Source organism: Danio rerio, chromosome 17, assembly GCF_052040795.2.
Source record: "Danio rerio strain M-AB ecotype USA chromosome 17, GRCz13ab, whole genome shotgun sequence".
NCBI lineage: Eukaryota > Metazoa > Chordata > Actinopteri > Cypriniformes > Danionidae > Danio > Danio rerio.
Genome location: NC_141037.1, coordinates 33,127,565 through 33,143,020, shown reverse-complemented (window position 1 = coordinate 33,143,020; position 15,456 = coordinate 33,127,565). Strand labels below are relative to the sequence as shown.

The window sequence follows — 15,456 nt, the reverse complement described above, 5'->3', positions numbered from 1 at the left end:
GCTCTTGTCGGTTCGGGAGGGGAAAGAGCACTACAGTTTCTAGTTTATTTTCCAACTACTCAGCACAAGGTGTTTGCCATTTTTAAACTGCTGTAGTCAGTATCTCCTCTCAAAATCTTTAGGCTCAGGAAAAGGAGTTTCCTATTCAACTGAGCTGTAACTTAAAACACATCACTGGCAGTTTAGTTTAATATAAGATAGGATTGTGTATTTTATGTATTCTATTTGGATTAAACTACTTTGATACAAATTAAATATTTTCTAAATATTCTTGGGTTTAATGCATGTAAAGGTTTGTCAGAAATCAATGCAGGTTTGTGGTGAAAAGGCTCATTTTTTGGCATTACATTTACATTTGCTTCTTTCTGTTGAGCTTGTAAATGCAAGGATAATAACAGAATGGGGTTACACTAGTCAAGCTACTCCTGTTTTTACCTTGATTCGCAGGCCGGTGTCTTCTGCATTGTCCTTCATCCATCAAATTACAGTATTTTTGAAATTACAGTATTCATTTAAAAACATGTAATTGAAACATTTAATCTCAGTTTGCTTTTTTGTAGCTTAACAATAAAACAAAGCAAAAATGTTATGTTAAATTAGATATTAGGATCTCTGTTAAAAGCATTCGCTCCAACCCTTCCCATCATCCGTTTTCTCTTCTTTATGGCATTGGATCAACAGTGGAAAGAGAACTGAAAAAATCATACTGAAGTAAAAGTACTGTTACTTGTCCAAAAATGTAGTGTGAGTAGAGTTAAAGTATCTGTTGTAAATATTAATTAAATTATAAGTAAAAGTAGCCCTTTTAAAAGTACTATGGTGATATTAATTATGAGTATTATGCTGGGAAAGCTTGACATGCATTTACATGTAATTTGTATGCATGTGCGTGTGTGTGTGTGTGTAAACATAACATTGTAGTGCATTTAGGTATTGTTTAAGGCCATTTTGTCATCATACAGTTAACATTTTTCATCAGTGAAATTCAGTCTAAACAGTGTAAACCACAGGTGTCAAACTGAGTTCCAAAAGGGCCGCAGCTCTGCACAGTTAAGTTCCAACCCTAATTAAACACACCTGATCAAACTAATTGAGTCCTTAAGGCTTGTTTGAAACCTACAGGTACTGTAAGTGTGTTGGAGCAGGGTTGGAACTAAACTGTGCAGGGCTTCGGCCCTCCAGGAATTGAGTTTGACACCCCTGGTGTAAACTATCTTCTTGGACACTTTTAATGGTTCCAAACTGTTTGCTGCATGTCTTAAGCTGGTTAAGTATGATGCGATTTACTCATTATTTGATTTGACAGGAATCACACAGGACTGAATCTTATCTCCATATACAGGAAATAATAAAGTAGTGACTGCAGGTGGAAGAAAAGTAGTGGCGTAAAAGTACCAATACAGCACTAGAAATGTACTCAAGGGAAAGTATAAGTACAAGTTTTTAAAACATACTTGGTAAATTACAATTTCTGAGAAAAACTACTCAATTAGTAATTTGAGTATTTGTAATTTGTTACCTTACACCACTGTGGATCAATCATGTTGCCACGATTGGGCACTTTTGCCTGAAACTATGCTTTTGTATTTTAATTATTATTTTTTCTCTTCAAAAGTTTTTACAATATTAAAGTTTGAAAGGGTCATTTTGATTGTATTTATTGTAAAAAAAAAAAAAAAGTATGCTTTAATAACATAAATGCTGAATAATAGGCTATAAAAATGAGAGCTTTTGGATAAAGGGGGTATGGGCAATAGAAGCAGAATCACTCGTCTTTGCCGCAGACTGTATGTGCGCTTGGTGAGCAAAAACAAAATGCAGCATTAAAAACAATTCATCACTTCCAATACATCGCAAATGCAGAATTATCACCAGAAGAGCACAAGTGATTCTTCATTTAGATTGCCTGGCATGAGAAGATCAAGCACCAGCAATCTGTGTAGGGGCCGGACTAATGCAATACAATGTCCCTTTAAAACGGCCCCATCCCAAAGCTCATTACCTTGCGGTGACCTTCCAGCAGCAAAAAAGGAGAGAAGTTATTCGTAAAAGACAAATAGCCGTCAAGCTTTTCAATACAAAACACGTCTTTATGTGTATGCATCCCATTAGGCTGTAATTGTTTTATCTTTGTACAAACTCTCATTTTAGCAGCTTTAAAAAAGGATTGCATCCCATATTTTATGTAGAGGTCAAGGAAATGGTGTAATTTTCCACCATCCGTTTGTCTAAAACAGACATGCCCAAAACCAGGGCCCATTGTAACCTTTAAATTGGCCCGCTAATCCATCTGAGAATGGTTTAGAGATTGTCATTTCAAATTGAATGTAATTTTTTATTTGTTTGTTTTATTATTAAGCTACAAAAAAACTATATGAATTAAATTTTTCAATTTAAATGGTGTAAATGAATCAGGTTTGGTTTAAAAATGTACATGCATAGAAGACAATGCAGAGGCTTTGGTGAGGGCATCTTCTGCTTGACTGTTAATACTTAACATTGAACTCCACTGTTTTAAATGTGATTTTTTAATCGCAATAAGTTATAATAAAAAAAGTTATACTGCATTAGTTAATATTTTTATATAATTAGCCTATTATTTAATATTTTATTTTTTAATATCATTAAAGCAATTAGGAAGTTATTCATGGCAATTTTAATGTAAAATAGTGTTGTAAAATCATTTTCGGCCAACGGCTATCAATATTCGATATTCTACTTTTGGCCCCCCATTGCGAAAAAGTTTGGGCACCCCTGCTCTACTGCAATCGCTTTTTCAGTAACTCAACCTTTGAAAAATGTCGACGGCGGATTTCCTTTAAAATAAGTAGACATGAGCTCACAGGAGACTGAATATTCAGTAAGAACTGGAAAAAAAAACACAAATTTCGCAACAGCTGTTTGCCTTTTAATCTGCCACCATCAGATCTTCCGGTCTTTGATAGGCCACCCAATCTACACGAATGACTGAACTAAATCTTTCCTTAATCTACAGCCTTATTAGTTTGTCCTCTTATGCATGTAAATCAGGATGCATTCATTTTCATATGTAGATGGATTATTAAAAGCCGTGGAGTGTTTTTTTCTCTTTTCCCGCTCACAATAAACAACAAAGCCCGCCACAGATTACAGCAGAAGCAGTGGCTATGAGAGGGCAGGAAGCAGTTCGTAATTGACAGGCTGCTTTGACAGAGCACGAGCCTTGTGAATAGATGGGTTTATCTAGACCGGGTGATGCGTCATTAGCATATCTTGATAACATTGATTTCTTCATTACCCTTAATGAAATTTCCACTTAATGGCTTCTAATTAGTTTCAACTGGTGCCCGTGTGATTGCAGCTGTAATATTTTGCTCGGCGGCGCGGAGGTGAATTCTTTGAAGCGACGCTGAAACTCTTGCGTGAAGTTTTATAGTCTCTTTCACCGACTTGCGTGTTTGTCTAAATTTGAAGCTCGCTCATTTGTGATTTTTCCCTATATGTGATTAAAGTTTACTTTTGTGTGGCTGCCAGTTTTGATGATCATCTCATGTAATTGCCGTGGAGCCCGGCCAACAAAGAATTAGCATGGGTGGGTAATTGAATAATGTCCCATAAGGCCACAAATCACATGGCTTTTCTGTGTTTTTTAGACGAGACACTACAGGCGAAAACATGCTCGTGTGTTTTTCATTTCATGCTAATTTTGAGATTTTGGACTTTTTGTGTTTTTGTAAAAGTTGTCTTTTTCCAGAATAGGCTAATGGAAAAAAAACATCCGAAATGCACTTGTCTTGTCGCACCAAGTGTGTGCCATGCCTTTCAGCTGTCTATTTTAGTTGAATCAACTGAACTTTACTAGTCAATCTCAACTTGCATCTGTCAAACTGAAAATATTAAGTTCAACGTTGAATTTAAAACCTATTAGCTGATTTAATTTTGTTATTAAGAAACATAAAAACATTTGTTTTCATGGCTTTTTGTCAATTTTTATAGTGTTTATGCATCATTAGTGCACTGATCAATTAGTCCTGACAACATATGCTTTTAGGTCATTGTAACTTTTCATGTTAGTCATGTTCTAACTTAATTTTATAAATTACACAAGCTGTTTTAAGTAATTTTAACATAATACAAGTTCAATTTTATCAACCTGATAATCAATGATATACTCAATCAATTTTGGTTGTCTGGTTTTGTTGTTTTTACCTATGTACCTGCAGTGGATAATTCACCCAAAAAATGAATATTTAATCTGTTGTCATCCTCAATCCTTTAGAAGTCGTTTTGATTTTGATTTTTTTTTTCTGTGGAACTTTTGAGTGTTTGCTTCTGTGTCTTGTTTTCCTATGGATGGCAATGGCTGCTGGTTTCTACCATTCTTCAGAATATCTTCTTTTTGCTTCAACAGAAGAAAATAGAACCGTGAGAAAATGGTGAGTCAGTTTTCATTTTGGGTGAACTATTCCTTTAAGCAATCCAAATAGGATAATACCGTGCACCTTTAGTATTGGGTTGTTATCGGGCTACTTTAATATGATAAACTATTTTCAAATGTTCGGTGTTTGTAATTGGCCAGAAAAGCAACATATCAGGCGTGATCCCGCGGGAGCGCGCGCTCGGTGTTTCTGACGCCACGCGTCTGACGTTCTGCTGCTGCTGTCCTATGAATCATGACGTTTATTTATGCATCAACACATGGCACTTTGATAAGATTGGTGTTATCTCTGTCTCCATCAACGGCTCGCTGCTCATTTCCATAAATTATCTCCCAGTAATTATCTGTCCAGATGTCCAAATTGTGCCACAAATTATCTGCAAAACGAATCAAAATCCCTCTGTAATTTAGTAATAGCTGATTAGACCTCGGTGTATTAAAAAAACGTGGATGTAATTAGAATAAGCTATATTTTGCAGTCTGTTCAGAACACATCACAAAGTAATGATTTAATAAATCCAAACATTCATATCTACAGGAGTTTTATCCCTATAGGTTAGCCATCCATCCAGTGTTATCTCTTTCCTTAATAAGTCTTTTGAATATTTTAAACATATATATATATATATATATATATATATATATATATATATATATATATATATATATATATATATATATATATATATATATATATATATAATTTTTTTCCTAAGGCAAATCGTTTCATGAAATATCTTCAATTGCTAATGTAATGCTGCCTATTTATTTTTATTATTTGAAACTAAAGCAATTTCGTCTCACTTTATTTGATCTGATTAAAAACAAATAAATATAAATTTAAAAAAAAACTTGTTGAACTTTGTTCATGTTTGATAAATTCCTTATATTGACTTTAACTTTTAAAAGTATCATTCTAATTTGAATGACCCTGAGATTTCTACTTTTTTTTGCACTTGTGATCTTACAAAATGCTTTTCCAATATTATTTTGCTTTTCCAATAATTAATTATTATATTTACGTCTCTCAATGATTATTGCAACCATATCAGTCGGATTCTGTTGCTTACGTTGTGCGCTTCCCTCGTCCAGATGTCTTTTTCTTTTCAGACATTTTCCAGCGCACTTACTTGTTTTTTAGATGTAGCTACTACACTCCAAAAATACCCATGACGTTTTTAATAGTAATATAACGTAGGCTATTTATGAAGCTTGTAAAAATAAAACATATATAATCAAGCATCTAAAGTTTTTTTTTAATTAGCTTACTTTTATTCATGCTAATTTAATTCCAAATTGTTATTTGCTAATTTTAGTTAAGTGTCAAATTAACACATAATTACAACCAAAATGCGATGCGAATGAAATGATATAATGCATAATAAATAGGGGGAGCAGTATCCTGTATCCTCTGGAATTCTAAATCGCTAAGTCGCCGCTGATTGGCTGTTGAGTTTTGACCCTTGTTGGGATGGACCTGTTGGATAAAAGGAGAATTTCTAGAGGGATCATGCGTATTGCGCCTCGGATGCCTGTGCACAGGGGACCGACTCGAAAGCAAAGAAGGGAATAGTCTCAGAGGCACCATGACAGGAAAGGATGGGGCTGTTTTGTCGGAAAGTTTGAACAAATCAAAATCGCTGTGTGCCACCGAGAACGGGGGAAATAACAATCCACATCTGTCAAAGAGCAGCATCACACATCAGCCAAAATGCACGGGTTTCGGCATTCAGGAGATCTTGGGACTAAATAAAGAGCCGTCCTCGGCCCCACGGAGCACACTGGACTCCTTCCCCGCCGGGGCGCACCTTCTGGCCAGCAGGTCGATGCTCGGTCCGGCTGGTGTCGGTGTTGGGGTCGGGATGGGATTAATTGGGCCTGGAGGTATTCCGTCTTTCTACAGTCAGCCCGCGTTTCTGGAGGTTCTGTCAGACGCGCAGAACGTGCACCTCCAGCCGCTCAGCAGGACGGTGGGGCCGCTGGAACATAACCAGTCTGCCAGCTCAGGTACGGGGTACAGGCCTGCCACATTCATCGTCATGGCCCACTCGGGGCTTGTCCTTGTGTGTCACAAATGTCTTTTTTCGTTGGTGCTAAACTGTAATTTTCACTAAGGCAAAATGCTTTATAATAAATAGGCCTAGCTACATTGTGTATAATTGTTTGTTGTTTTTATTGTAAATTGTATCTGCAACCTGTTGCCATTTTGTTTAGTTAGCTACTGTTAATAAGCTAATAATGCATTAACCCCCACCCCTTCCCCCTAAATTCCGGACATTTAATATCCTCGTCCACAAATTAAAATGAAAAGGGCTGAAACTGTTGTCAAATAAAATAGTCTGCATTGTAAAGAGAAAACAAGTTCTGCCATTTTGAATAATATTTCCTCCATGTTACAGATTCAGATGATGTCTCTTCAAGTGAAAGGAAAATGTCAAAGTCTTCACTGAGCCAGAGCAAGAAGAGAAAAAAGAGACGACACAGGTGGGCTTAAAGAAAATACATCGTAATCTTAAGCGTTATTTTGTTTCCGTTGCGTCCGAAATAAAACACCCAAAACAACAGATTAATTTATATTTTATTTACAAGAATTGGAAGATTGTGTTCTTTTCGTCGTTTCACGATCAAAACCAGATTAAAGGCAACTGGTAAAATATTAGACTAAGAAACTGCGGCTTCTCATATAGTTGCCTCTTCTTCAAGAGCTGATTACAAATATATTTTTTTCGTAGCCTATCGACTTAATTGCTGATTGGATTTTCAATTCAGCAAATAGCCTATATATGCTTTTCTTCCTCTAAATAATAATATAGCGGTAGCCTAATAGGTCATTTAGGCTGTGTTGTTTATTATAGGAGGCATTTTGCTGTTTTTGATTGGAAATATTTGATTTTCAATTAACAGAATAAATAGCCTACAGTATTGTTTATAAAAACAATTTATATTATTTTTATCTGTCTAATTTCGTTAGTGGTAAACAATTTTTTGTAAGGGAAAATGCTTATAATAAATGGCTAAATTTCGTAATATTTTTAAAACACGAATATGCTTTATAGACAATGACATAGACATTTAGCTTTTGCGGATGTCTTCTGGAATTACAGACTAAATGAGAATTTAATTATTCGTAATCTTTCCACTGATTCTGATGATTTTCTTTGACAAATTTATTTTTATATAGAACAATATTTACATCTTACCAGCTGGAAGAACTGGAGAAAGCTTTTAACGAGGCTCATTATCCGGATGTGTACGCCAGAGAAATGCTGGCCATGAAAACCGAGCTGCCGGAGGACAGAATACAGGTAGGAAACGAACTGTGCTATTATACAATCGCCTTTAAATTAAAAGGAACAGACAATATGCTCTAGAATACAAATTCGTCCCTATATTTTTTTATGCAGCCGTATTCATGGATCTTTTTTTTCTTTCTGTTTATGTAGCTGCTATTTGTTGGGTGCCGATACTGTTCTCCAAAATAAATTAGAAAATTGTGTTCGATGTTTAATTCATTATTCTCATTAAACAACACTTGTAATTGAGTGTATATTGTAGTTGAAATTACCTCGATACGGCAGTTTTTTTTCAACCAAATGTTTTGGTTTATTTCAAAGGCACATTCCACAGCAGATTTTATTTCACAATAACATGACTAGCTTATTATTTTAAAACTATCTACAATTTAGAGAGAGAGCGAGAGAAAGCAATAATGTAATGAAATAAAATTACCCTATGTTGAATTTTTTTTAAAGATCATAATCTCATCCCATTACGTCTTACATCGCATTTATGCCTTTATATATAATAAATATATGAATTTAGGAGATGGAGACTCTAAAGTGACTCTAAAAAATACTGTTTTGTGGCTTATAGTCGACTCGTGGTAGGTATAGAAATTATTTCAGTGTGAATTGTGAAATATGCGAATGCCTATAAAATGCCCCTATTGGTAGGATTTTTATAAAGATGTGATTTAGCCTATTTCCGTACAAAGGTTTCAGCAAGCTTTTTATTTTTAATAGCGTTAATAAAGTCGTCGAATGCATATTTTCATCTGTAGCAGAAATAATAGGTGCCTCGAAAATTAATTTTAATACTTAAATAGGAAAACGTAAGAGGATGACCAAAGGATGACAAAATCCTGAAATTACTATAAAATAGGGGGTCTACTTTAAAATAATAGACCACCCTAAAAGTCATTGTACAATTCGCACACTGACTATATCGATCAAGTCCAGCATCCCTCGGACAGATAATATCTCATCAGCCTCAGTTGGATGTGAAACAATTTGCTGAGAGAGAGAGAGAGAGAGAGAGAGAGAGAGAGAGAGAGAGAGAGAGAGAGAGAGAGAGAGAGAGAGAGAGAGAGAGAGAGAGAGAGTGTGTGTGTGTGTGTGTGTGTGTGTGTGTGTGTGTGTGTGTGTGTGTGTGTGTGTGTGTGTGTGTGTGTGTGTGTGTGTGTGTGTGTGTGTGTGTGTGTGTGTGTGTGCACGCGCTGAGAGAGAAAGGCGCTAACGACCTAATCAAGCAATCAAGACGGAAGAAGATTACTGTGTGACCTGAACCATCCATCTGCTGGCACGCCTTTTAATTTCCTTCTCATTACGGAGCCTCTCGGTGAATAAATAATAAGGAAATAAATAAATAATTCTATTCCAATCCAAAGTAAAATTAACATCTAATTTTCTCATCGAGTGTAATTAGTTAAATGAGAAAAGCTCGCCGTGTTCCAAGGGAAGGGATGTGGCGAGATGTGGGGAGTTCAAATGAAATAACTACATTGAATTTATTAGCACGGGTCAATGGCTCTGCTCTCTTGGGTCCTGCTCGTTTAATTTCCCGTGATATTTGCCCGCCTGTCCACCATCGATTGGGCTCGAAATTAACTTATTTTTCAATCAGCTTCTGCGTGCCCTTGGGGTCGTCTCTCATCGCTGTCTCCACTCGCTTTCTTTTGAGCGCCCGATAACCAATTTCTCCTCAAAAAGTAGCTTGCATGAAATGAGGGCTATCATCATCGGCATTACCAGAAAAGATTGGAAAATGGTTTTGATAATTTCTTATCCAATGTCTGGCCTCTCTGGCCCCAGAGCCCCTCCTCCCCGTCAGCTCTGCTGGCAGCTAGAATTAGTGAAGGGCAAGTGCTGGTTAAGCGGCTGATCAACCTGCGCTCGCGCCGCATCCTGACACAACTCAACCGCGGGGCACTTTGCGCATCGGCTCGTTTATCTGAAATGGACACCATGGTGCCTGCCTGCTTAAATTGTTTGCTCGATAATACAAGATAGTAATTGAGAGGTGACGGATATCACAGTTAAACATACAATTATATATAAATTGTATGCACACATTGGAAAATGTGTGGCCATTTATTGAACATTAAAATAGCAAGATGTGTTTTGTTTCGTTGGTTTGTTTAATTAATCTTTTTAGACTTCTCTTTTTTGCATTTATTCTACTTTCTTCAAAAAATCTAATTATTTTGTGGAAGGCCATTATCCTTTCCCCTACACACACACAAATTGGGCTTTTTATTGAGTATACCTTCCATTCCTTAGTTAAATGCGTTTTTGTTTGTTATTTTGTTTTCCCTCTGATGATGAGTATTATTTGGCGTTTTTTGTAAGAGAAAAATGTTTGTAATGTTTTGTACAACGCGCTGAAAAAAATATGTATTGGATTTACAAATATTTATGGTAAGGTATTTTATGGGCTGGATTTAAACAAATTAAACGTAGTAATGTTCAACTTAATTTGTTTAAATTCAGCCCATAAAATGCCTTACCATAAATATTTGTAAATCCAATGCAACAAATTAAGTTAAACAAATTAAGTTGAACATTACTACGTTTAATTTGTTTAAATCCAGCCCTTATGAATTGTTTGCATCCACTTGCATTAAAAATGGTGTAGGCCTAAATAATCCATATATATATATATATATATATATATATATATATATATTCAGTGCATAATTAATTTTTTTATATAGGCCTATATCTGGAAATAAAACTATGAAAGAAATATGTACACAGAAAAAAGCAGTTTAGTTTCCCTCACTTTTTATGTGACTATTTAAGTGTCGATTTCGTATGAGTGGTTCGAAAATGAGGCATGAGGGCTCACCCCATCAGTTAATTAGACCTGAGCACTACGAAGATGCCCGAATGACATCGTCAAACCATTAAACATGTCTGTCATTCCGTCTGTACACTTTTCAGCAATGTTTAGGATACTTATCTATAATATTACATTTGATTGTAAACAGGTGTGGTTCCAAAACCGGAGGGCTAAGTGGAGGAAGCGGGAGAAGTGTTGGGGTCGCAGTAGCGTGATGGCGGAATACGGGCTCTACGGCGCCATGGTGCGTCACTCCATCCCTCTGCCCGAGTCTATACTCAAATCTGCTAAAGATGGCATCATGGACTCCTGTGCCCCCTGGCTTCTAGGTATGCCAGAGCAGATTAAGTCTTCTTTGCCTCATTATGCATCATTATTTGATTTTTCATTTTTTTTTTTTTTGGTATTTTGTTTATATCATAATGATTATGTATTCAAGTCTTTATTTACAATAATTGCAAAATTAAGAAGTTTTAATTAAATACATTTAAGTTTGTAATTTATTATATGAAAACTAATTAAACTAATTATAGCGTTTAACAATGAACATTAAATGACATGAAACATTGTCATACACGTCTCTGATAGTTTAATTTTCTTAACACTGTATTTCCTTTATTAACTATCTCTACTAAAATTTAATATATACATGAAATCTGATCAAAAAGATGCAACAAACGCAGATCTGCATCATATCTCTAATATACAGCATTGCTTTATCAAAAAAAGCTTATTTTGAATTATAACATGCAGCAAATTGTTAATTAAATGCATCATTTATTTAAAATTTTACAAACTAGAAAGCAGATTCACCTACCAAAGGAAATGCCTTTAATCTGTTAAATTTAGCATAATAATTAGCTGTATTACAAAATTGTAAGAACAAAAAGTCGGAATTAAACTGGTGACATCTATAGGAAAAATAACATCAAAGTCAATGAGTTTCCGACATTCTTCAAAATATCTTCTTTTCTGTTCAACAGAAGAAAAAAAAAACACTGATTTGGAACATGTAGAGTGATGGTAAACAATGACTTTTTTAGTTTAGGGTGTACTATCTCTTTAAATCATTATTGAAAGTATTCTTAAATTATTAAATTAATACCACATAACAATTTTGTATATTCATTCATCTTTTTTTTATTATCCATTTATTTAAATGTAATTGCGTGAATCTCATAGCTCCGATTAGTCAAGCGTTGTTACTAAATCTAAAATCTGTCTCTTGCTATTTCCAGTACAAGATGGTTTTCCTACCACCAGCTGCTTTTCTAAACACGAATACCCACCATTCTTTGCAGGGATGCACAAGAAGTCCTTGGAGACGGCTGGGCACCAATCAAACGAGAAGTCAGATGTCACTCAGACACCGACCAATCCCAAGCCGGACGAGGCCGAGGCTGAGGAAAGGAGGACAGAGTCACCAATGTCCAAAGAGGAACTTAGGGAGAACAGCATTGCTGCTCTCAGGGCAAAAGCGCAGGAGCACAGCGCCAAAGTGCTTGGAACAGTTTCCTCAGAGAGACTAGAGCATAACATGGAGACAACGGCGACAGAGGAGAAGTCCAGCGAACAGATAGACGCAAAAGAAGAGGAAAAGAGCTCTTAGATCTTGCACTGTAACAGCATAAAGCGTAGAAAATGTCTGGGCTGTTTTCTCATCCTCAACACTGGACTTTTAATTCTTCACTTTAGCAGGTCAGCAGCATTTAGAAATGTACAGTATTTTGATAGTAGCATTGGTTCATCCATGCAACAGGTTGATAGCCCTTTTTAAATAGAGGCCGACAAAAATCTCAGCCATAACTTCTTTTTAAGATCCTAGTTTTCAGTCACTTTTGTTATGAGCCATGTATAAATCATCACTCAAATGAAGAATTAGAAATGTATGAGACTGAACAACATTTGTTCTGAGCATCTGAGATTGAGTTACAGCAGCTGCTTCAGTATTTCAATCACTTAAAACACTTGACTTGGGCTTGTGCGTTAAAGACAGTTATATTAATAGATTTAATTTAATATATACACCTTACTCAATAAAACCACAAAACACATTGTAATAAGCCATTCTATTCCATTCTAAGCCAGTTCTGTTAGGTTTTTCCCTAAAATGAAAATGTACTCAGCATTTACTCGTGTCTGAGTTTCTTTTTTGTGTTTAAAACAAATGAAGATGTTTTGAAGAATGTTGAAATTCGTAACTTTTTGATTCAGTGGCGTATAATTTTATACGACTGAACTTAAATTTGTACGAATTAGCCACTAAACTTACAAAACCTAAAATACTTACGTTTTCTCGTGTGATCAGGCTGATATGCACTATGGAAGTCAATTGGTTTACATCTTAGTGGTAAGTGCGCCAACAAATAGCACCATAATACTCAGGGCGACACAAGTTCGATTTCCGGCTCGAGGTTCTATGCCCATCCTTCCCCTCTCTCTGCTCCCAAGGCTTTCTCGTCTTTCTTCCACTATATTATCTCAATAATAGTTGAAAAAAAAAACCTAAAAAACAACTTTTTATTTAGTGTCTTAATTAGTGTATAAAAAAAACAACTAAGGTGGCTCAGTGGTTAGCACTGTCGCCTCACAGAAAGAAAAAGTCACTTGCTCGAGTCCTGACTGGGCCAGTTGGAGTTTCTGTGTGGTGTTTGCATGTTCTTCCTGTGATCTCACGAGGAAACGTTAGTATTTTACATTTTGTCAGTTTAGTGGCTAATTCGTATGAATTCGTACGAGTTCAGTCGTACAATAATGTACAATTTTAAAAAGGAGGCGTGGAACCCAACCCCACCCCTAACCCTAACCGGCATTGGGTAATGAGCAAATCGTACAATTGTATGAATTCGATTGTAAGAATGCATACAAATTAGCCACCAAATCAAAAAGTTATGAATTGCCATGAAATTGCATTGGTTTCCTCCAGTCCAAAGACTTGTCAGTCCAAAGACATGCGCTGTAGATAAATTGAATGAACTAAATTGGTCGTAGTGTTTGTGTGTGTATGTTTCCCAATACTGGGTTGCAGCTGGAAGGGCATCTGTTGCGTAAAAGATATGCGGGAAAAGTTGGTGGTTCATTCCGCTGTTGTGACCTCCTGAAATAAAGACTAAGTTGAAAGAAAATTAATGAATGAATGAAAAAAAAAACACTAGAGATTAAGTACGTTTTCATTTTTGTGTGAAATATACCCTTAAGATTCAATTTAGGCCCTTTCGTTTGTATTCTGGGTGAACCTGTTTGTCTACATCATCAGTGAGGTATATATTGAATTTGCTCTTTTAATATCACTGTCTTTCTAGATGCTAAAATGAATGTCAGTCAGTGGAGGAAATCTTAGTTTTTTTCCTTTCAGTTGGGTGTTCCTATAAAGGTCTCATTTGATCATGAAGGTTTCCTCCTCAGTGCTGTTTGCAAAATACCTCATTTGAATATAATCTCATTTCAGTATGAAGTAATATTGTCATGATCAGAAAATAAGTCCAACTGAACATCCAAACAACAGGATTCAGTGCTTTCCTTTCTCATTTTGTACAGTTGTAATAGTTACTATAGTGTGTACTGCTGTATATATTGTAAATGAAGATAGCCTGCTACAGTATTGTTTGAACTCTACATGAATGTACTGTAGTCTTATTATGTGCTTTTTTTCGTAACATGTAAAATCCGATACAAATTATTAAAAAAAAAGGATGAATGGTACTAACCTGTTTTACATCAAGCGTGTTTTAATTAAAATTGAACTACATAAAATGCATAAATTTCTTCAATCTTTTACACAGAGCAGCAGGTAATAATAGCTTGTCATATATGTTGCTGTTTTAAACAATACCCAAAATTCACATTTGCATTAAATTCATATTGTTTGTTGCAGTTTTCAATGGTTTTCTCTGTCAAGCTGAGAATAACAATGGTTTGCATGAAGCCTAAACAGTTGTGTGTCATTGAGTGTAATCCGACACAGTTGAGAGGCCTCAATCTGAGCAGATTAAACAGCAGGAGTGATGCAGAACAGACATATGGAGGAGAGCAGGAGAGCAGCCCGTGATGAGGTGCTCTGATGGAGGATAGTTCTGCTCAACTAATACCCTTTATCCCCCCTGTCTATCTGTCTCTCTGTCCACCCATCTCTGTCTACATTGTCCATCCATGTGTCTGTCTCTCTTTCTGTCTGTCTATTCATTCATCTCTTCATTTATCTATTTGTTGGTCTGTCTGTCTGTCCATCTGTTTGTCCATCTGTTTGTCCATCTGTCTGTCTATCTATCTATCTATCTATCTATCTATCTATCTATCTATCTATCTATCTATCTATCTATCTATCTATCTATCTATCTATCTATCTGTCTGTCTGTCTGTCTGTCTGTCTGTCTGTCTGTCTGTCTGTCTGTCTGTCTGTCTGTCTGTCTGTCTGTCTGTCTGTCTGTCTGTCTGTCTGTCTGTCTGTCTGTCTGTCTGTCTGTCTGTCTATCGTGCATCCGGAAAGTATTCATAGCGCTTTACTTTTTCCACATTTTTTAAAGTAACAGCCTTATTCCAAAATGGATTAAATTCATTTATTTCCTCAAAATTCTCCACACAATACACCATAATGACAATGTGAAAAAAGATTTTTTTTTAATTGTTGCAAATTTATTAAAAATAAAAAATCTGAAAAATCACATGTACATCGATATTCACAGTCTTTGCCGTGAAGCTCTAAATTGTGATCATTCTTGAGATGCTTCAATAGCTTAATTGGAGTTTACCTGTGGTAAATTCAGTTGATTGGACATAATTTGAAAAGGCATACACCTGTCCATATAAGGTCCCAGGGTTGACAGTGCATTTCAAAGCACAAACCAAGTATGAAGACAAAGGAATTGTCTGTAGACCTTCGAGAAAGGATTGTCTTGAGGCCAGGGCCGGCCCAAGGCATA

At 35.8% G+C, this 15,456-nt stretch overlaps 3 protein-coding genes across 6 annotated transcripts in view; 2 read left to right on the top strand and 1 right to left on the bottom strand.

Annotated features, from left to right (window-relative positions):
* lin52 (lin-52 DREAM MuvB core complex component) overlaps window positions 1-2,567 on the top strand; it is a 32,545-nt gene extending 29,978 nt beyond the window's left edge. Inside the window, exon 7 of the transcript XR_015512791.1 lies at window positions 415-2,567. The gene's annotated coding sequence lies outside the window, so the exon portion shown is untranslated. The remainder of the gene's footprint in view (window positions 1-414) is intronic.
* LOC147839992 (uncharacterized) overlaps window positions 1-15,456 on the bottom strand; it is a 782,854-nt gene that overhangs the window by 398,516 nt on the left and 368,882 nt on the right. The gene's annotated exons all lie outside the window — the stretch shown is intronic.
* On the top strand, window positions 5,932-14,290 carry vsx2 (visual system homeobox 2). Of its 4 annotated transcripts, none has more exons than XR_015512809.1 (6): window positions 5,932-6,424; window positions 6,817-6,901; window positions 7,599-7,722; window positions 10,686-10,866; window positions 11,839-12,750; window positions 13,250-14,290. XR_015512809.1 is itself a non-coding variant. In XM_087289612.1 (5 exons), exons 1-5 carry the CDS (start codon window positions 6,004-6,006, stop codon window positions 12,144-12,146), a joined length of 1,182 nt encoding a protein of 393 aa, XP_087145738.1. In that variant the 5' UTR covers window positions 5,932-6,003; the 3' UTR covers window positions 12,147-14,290.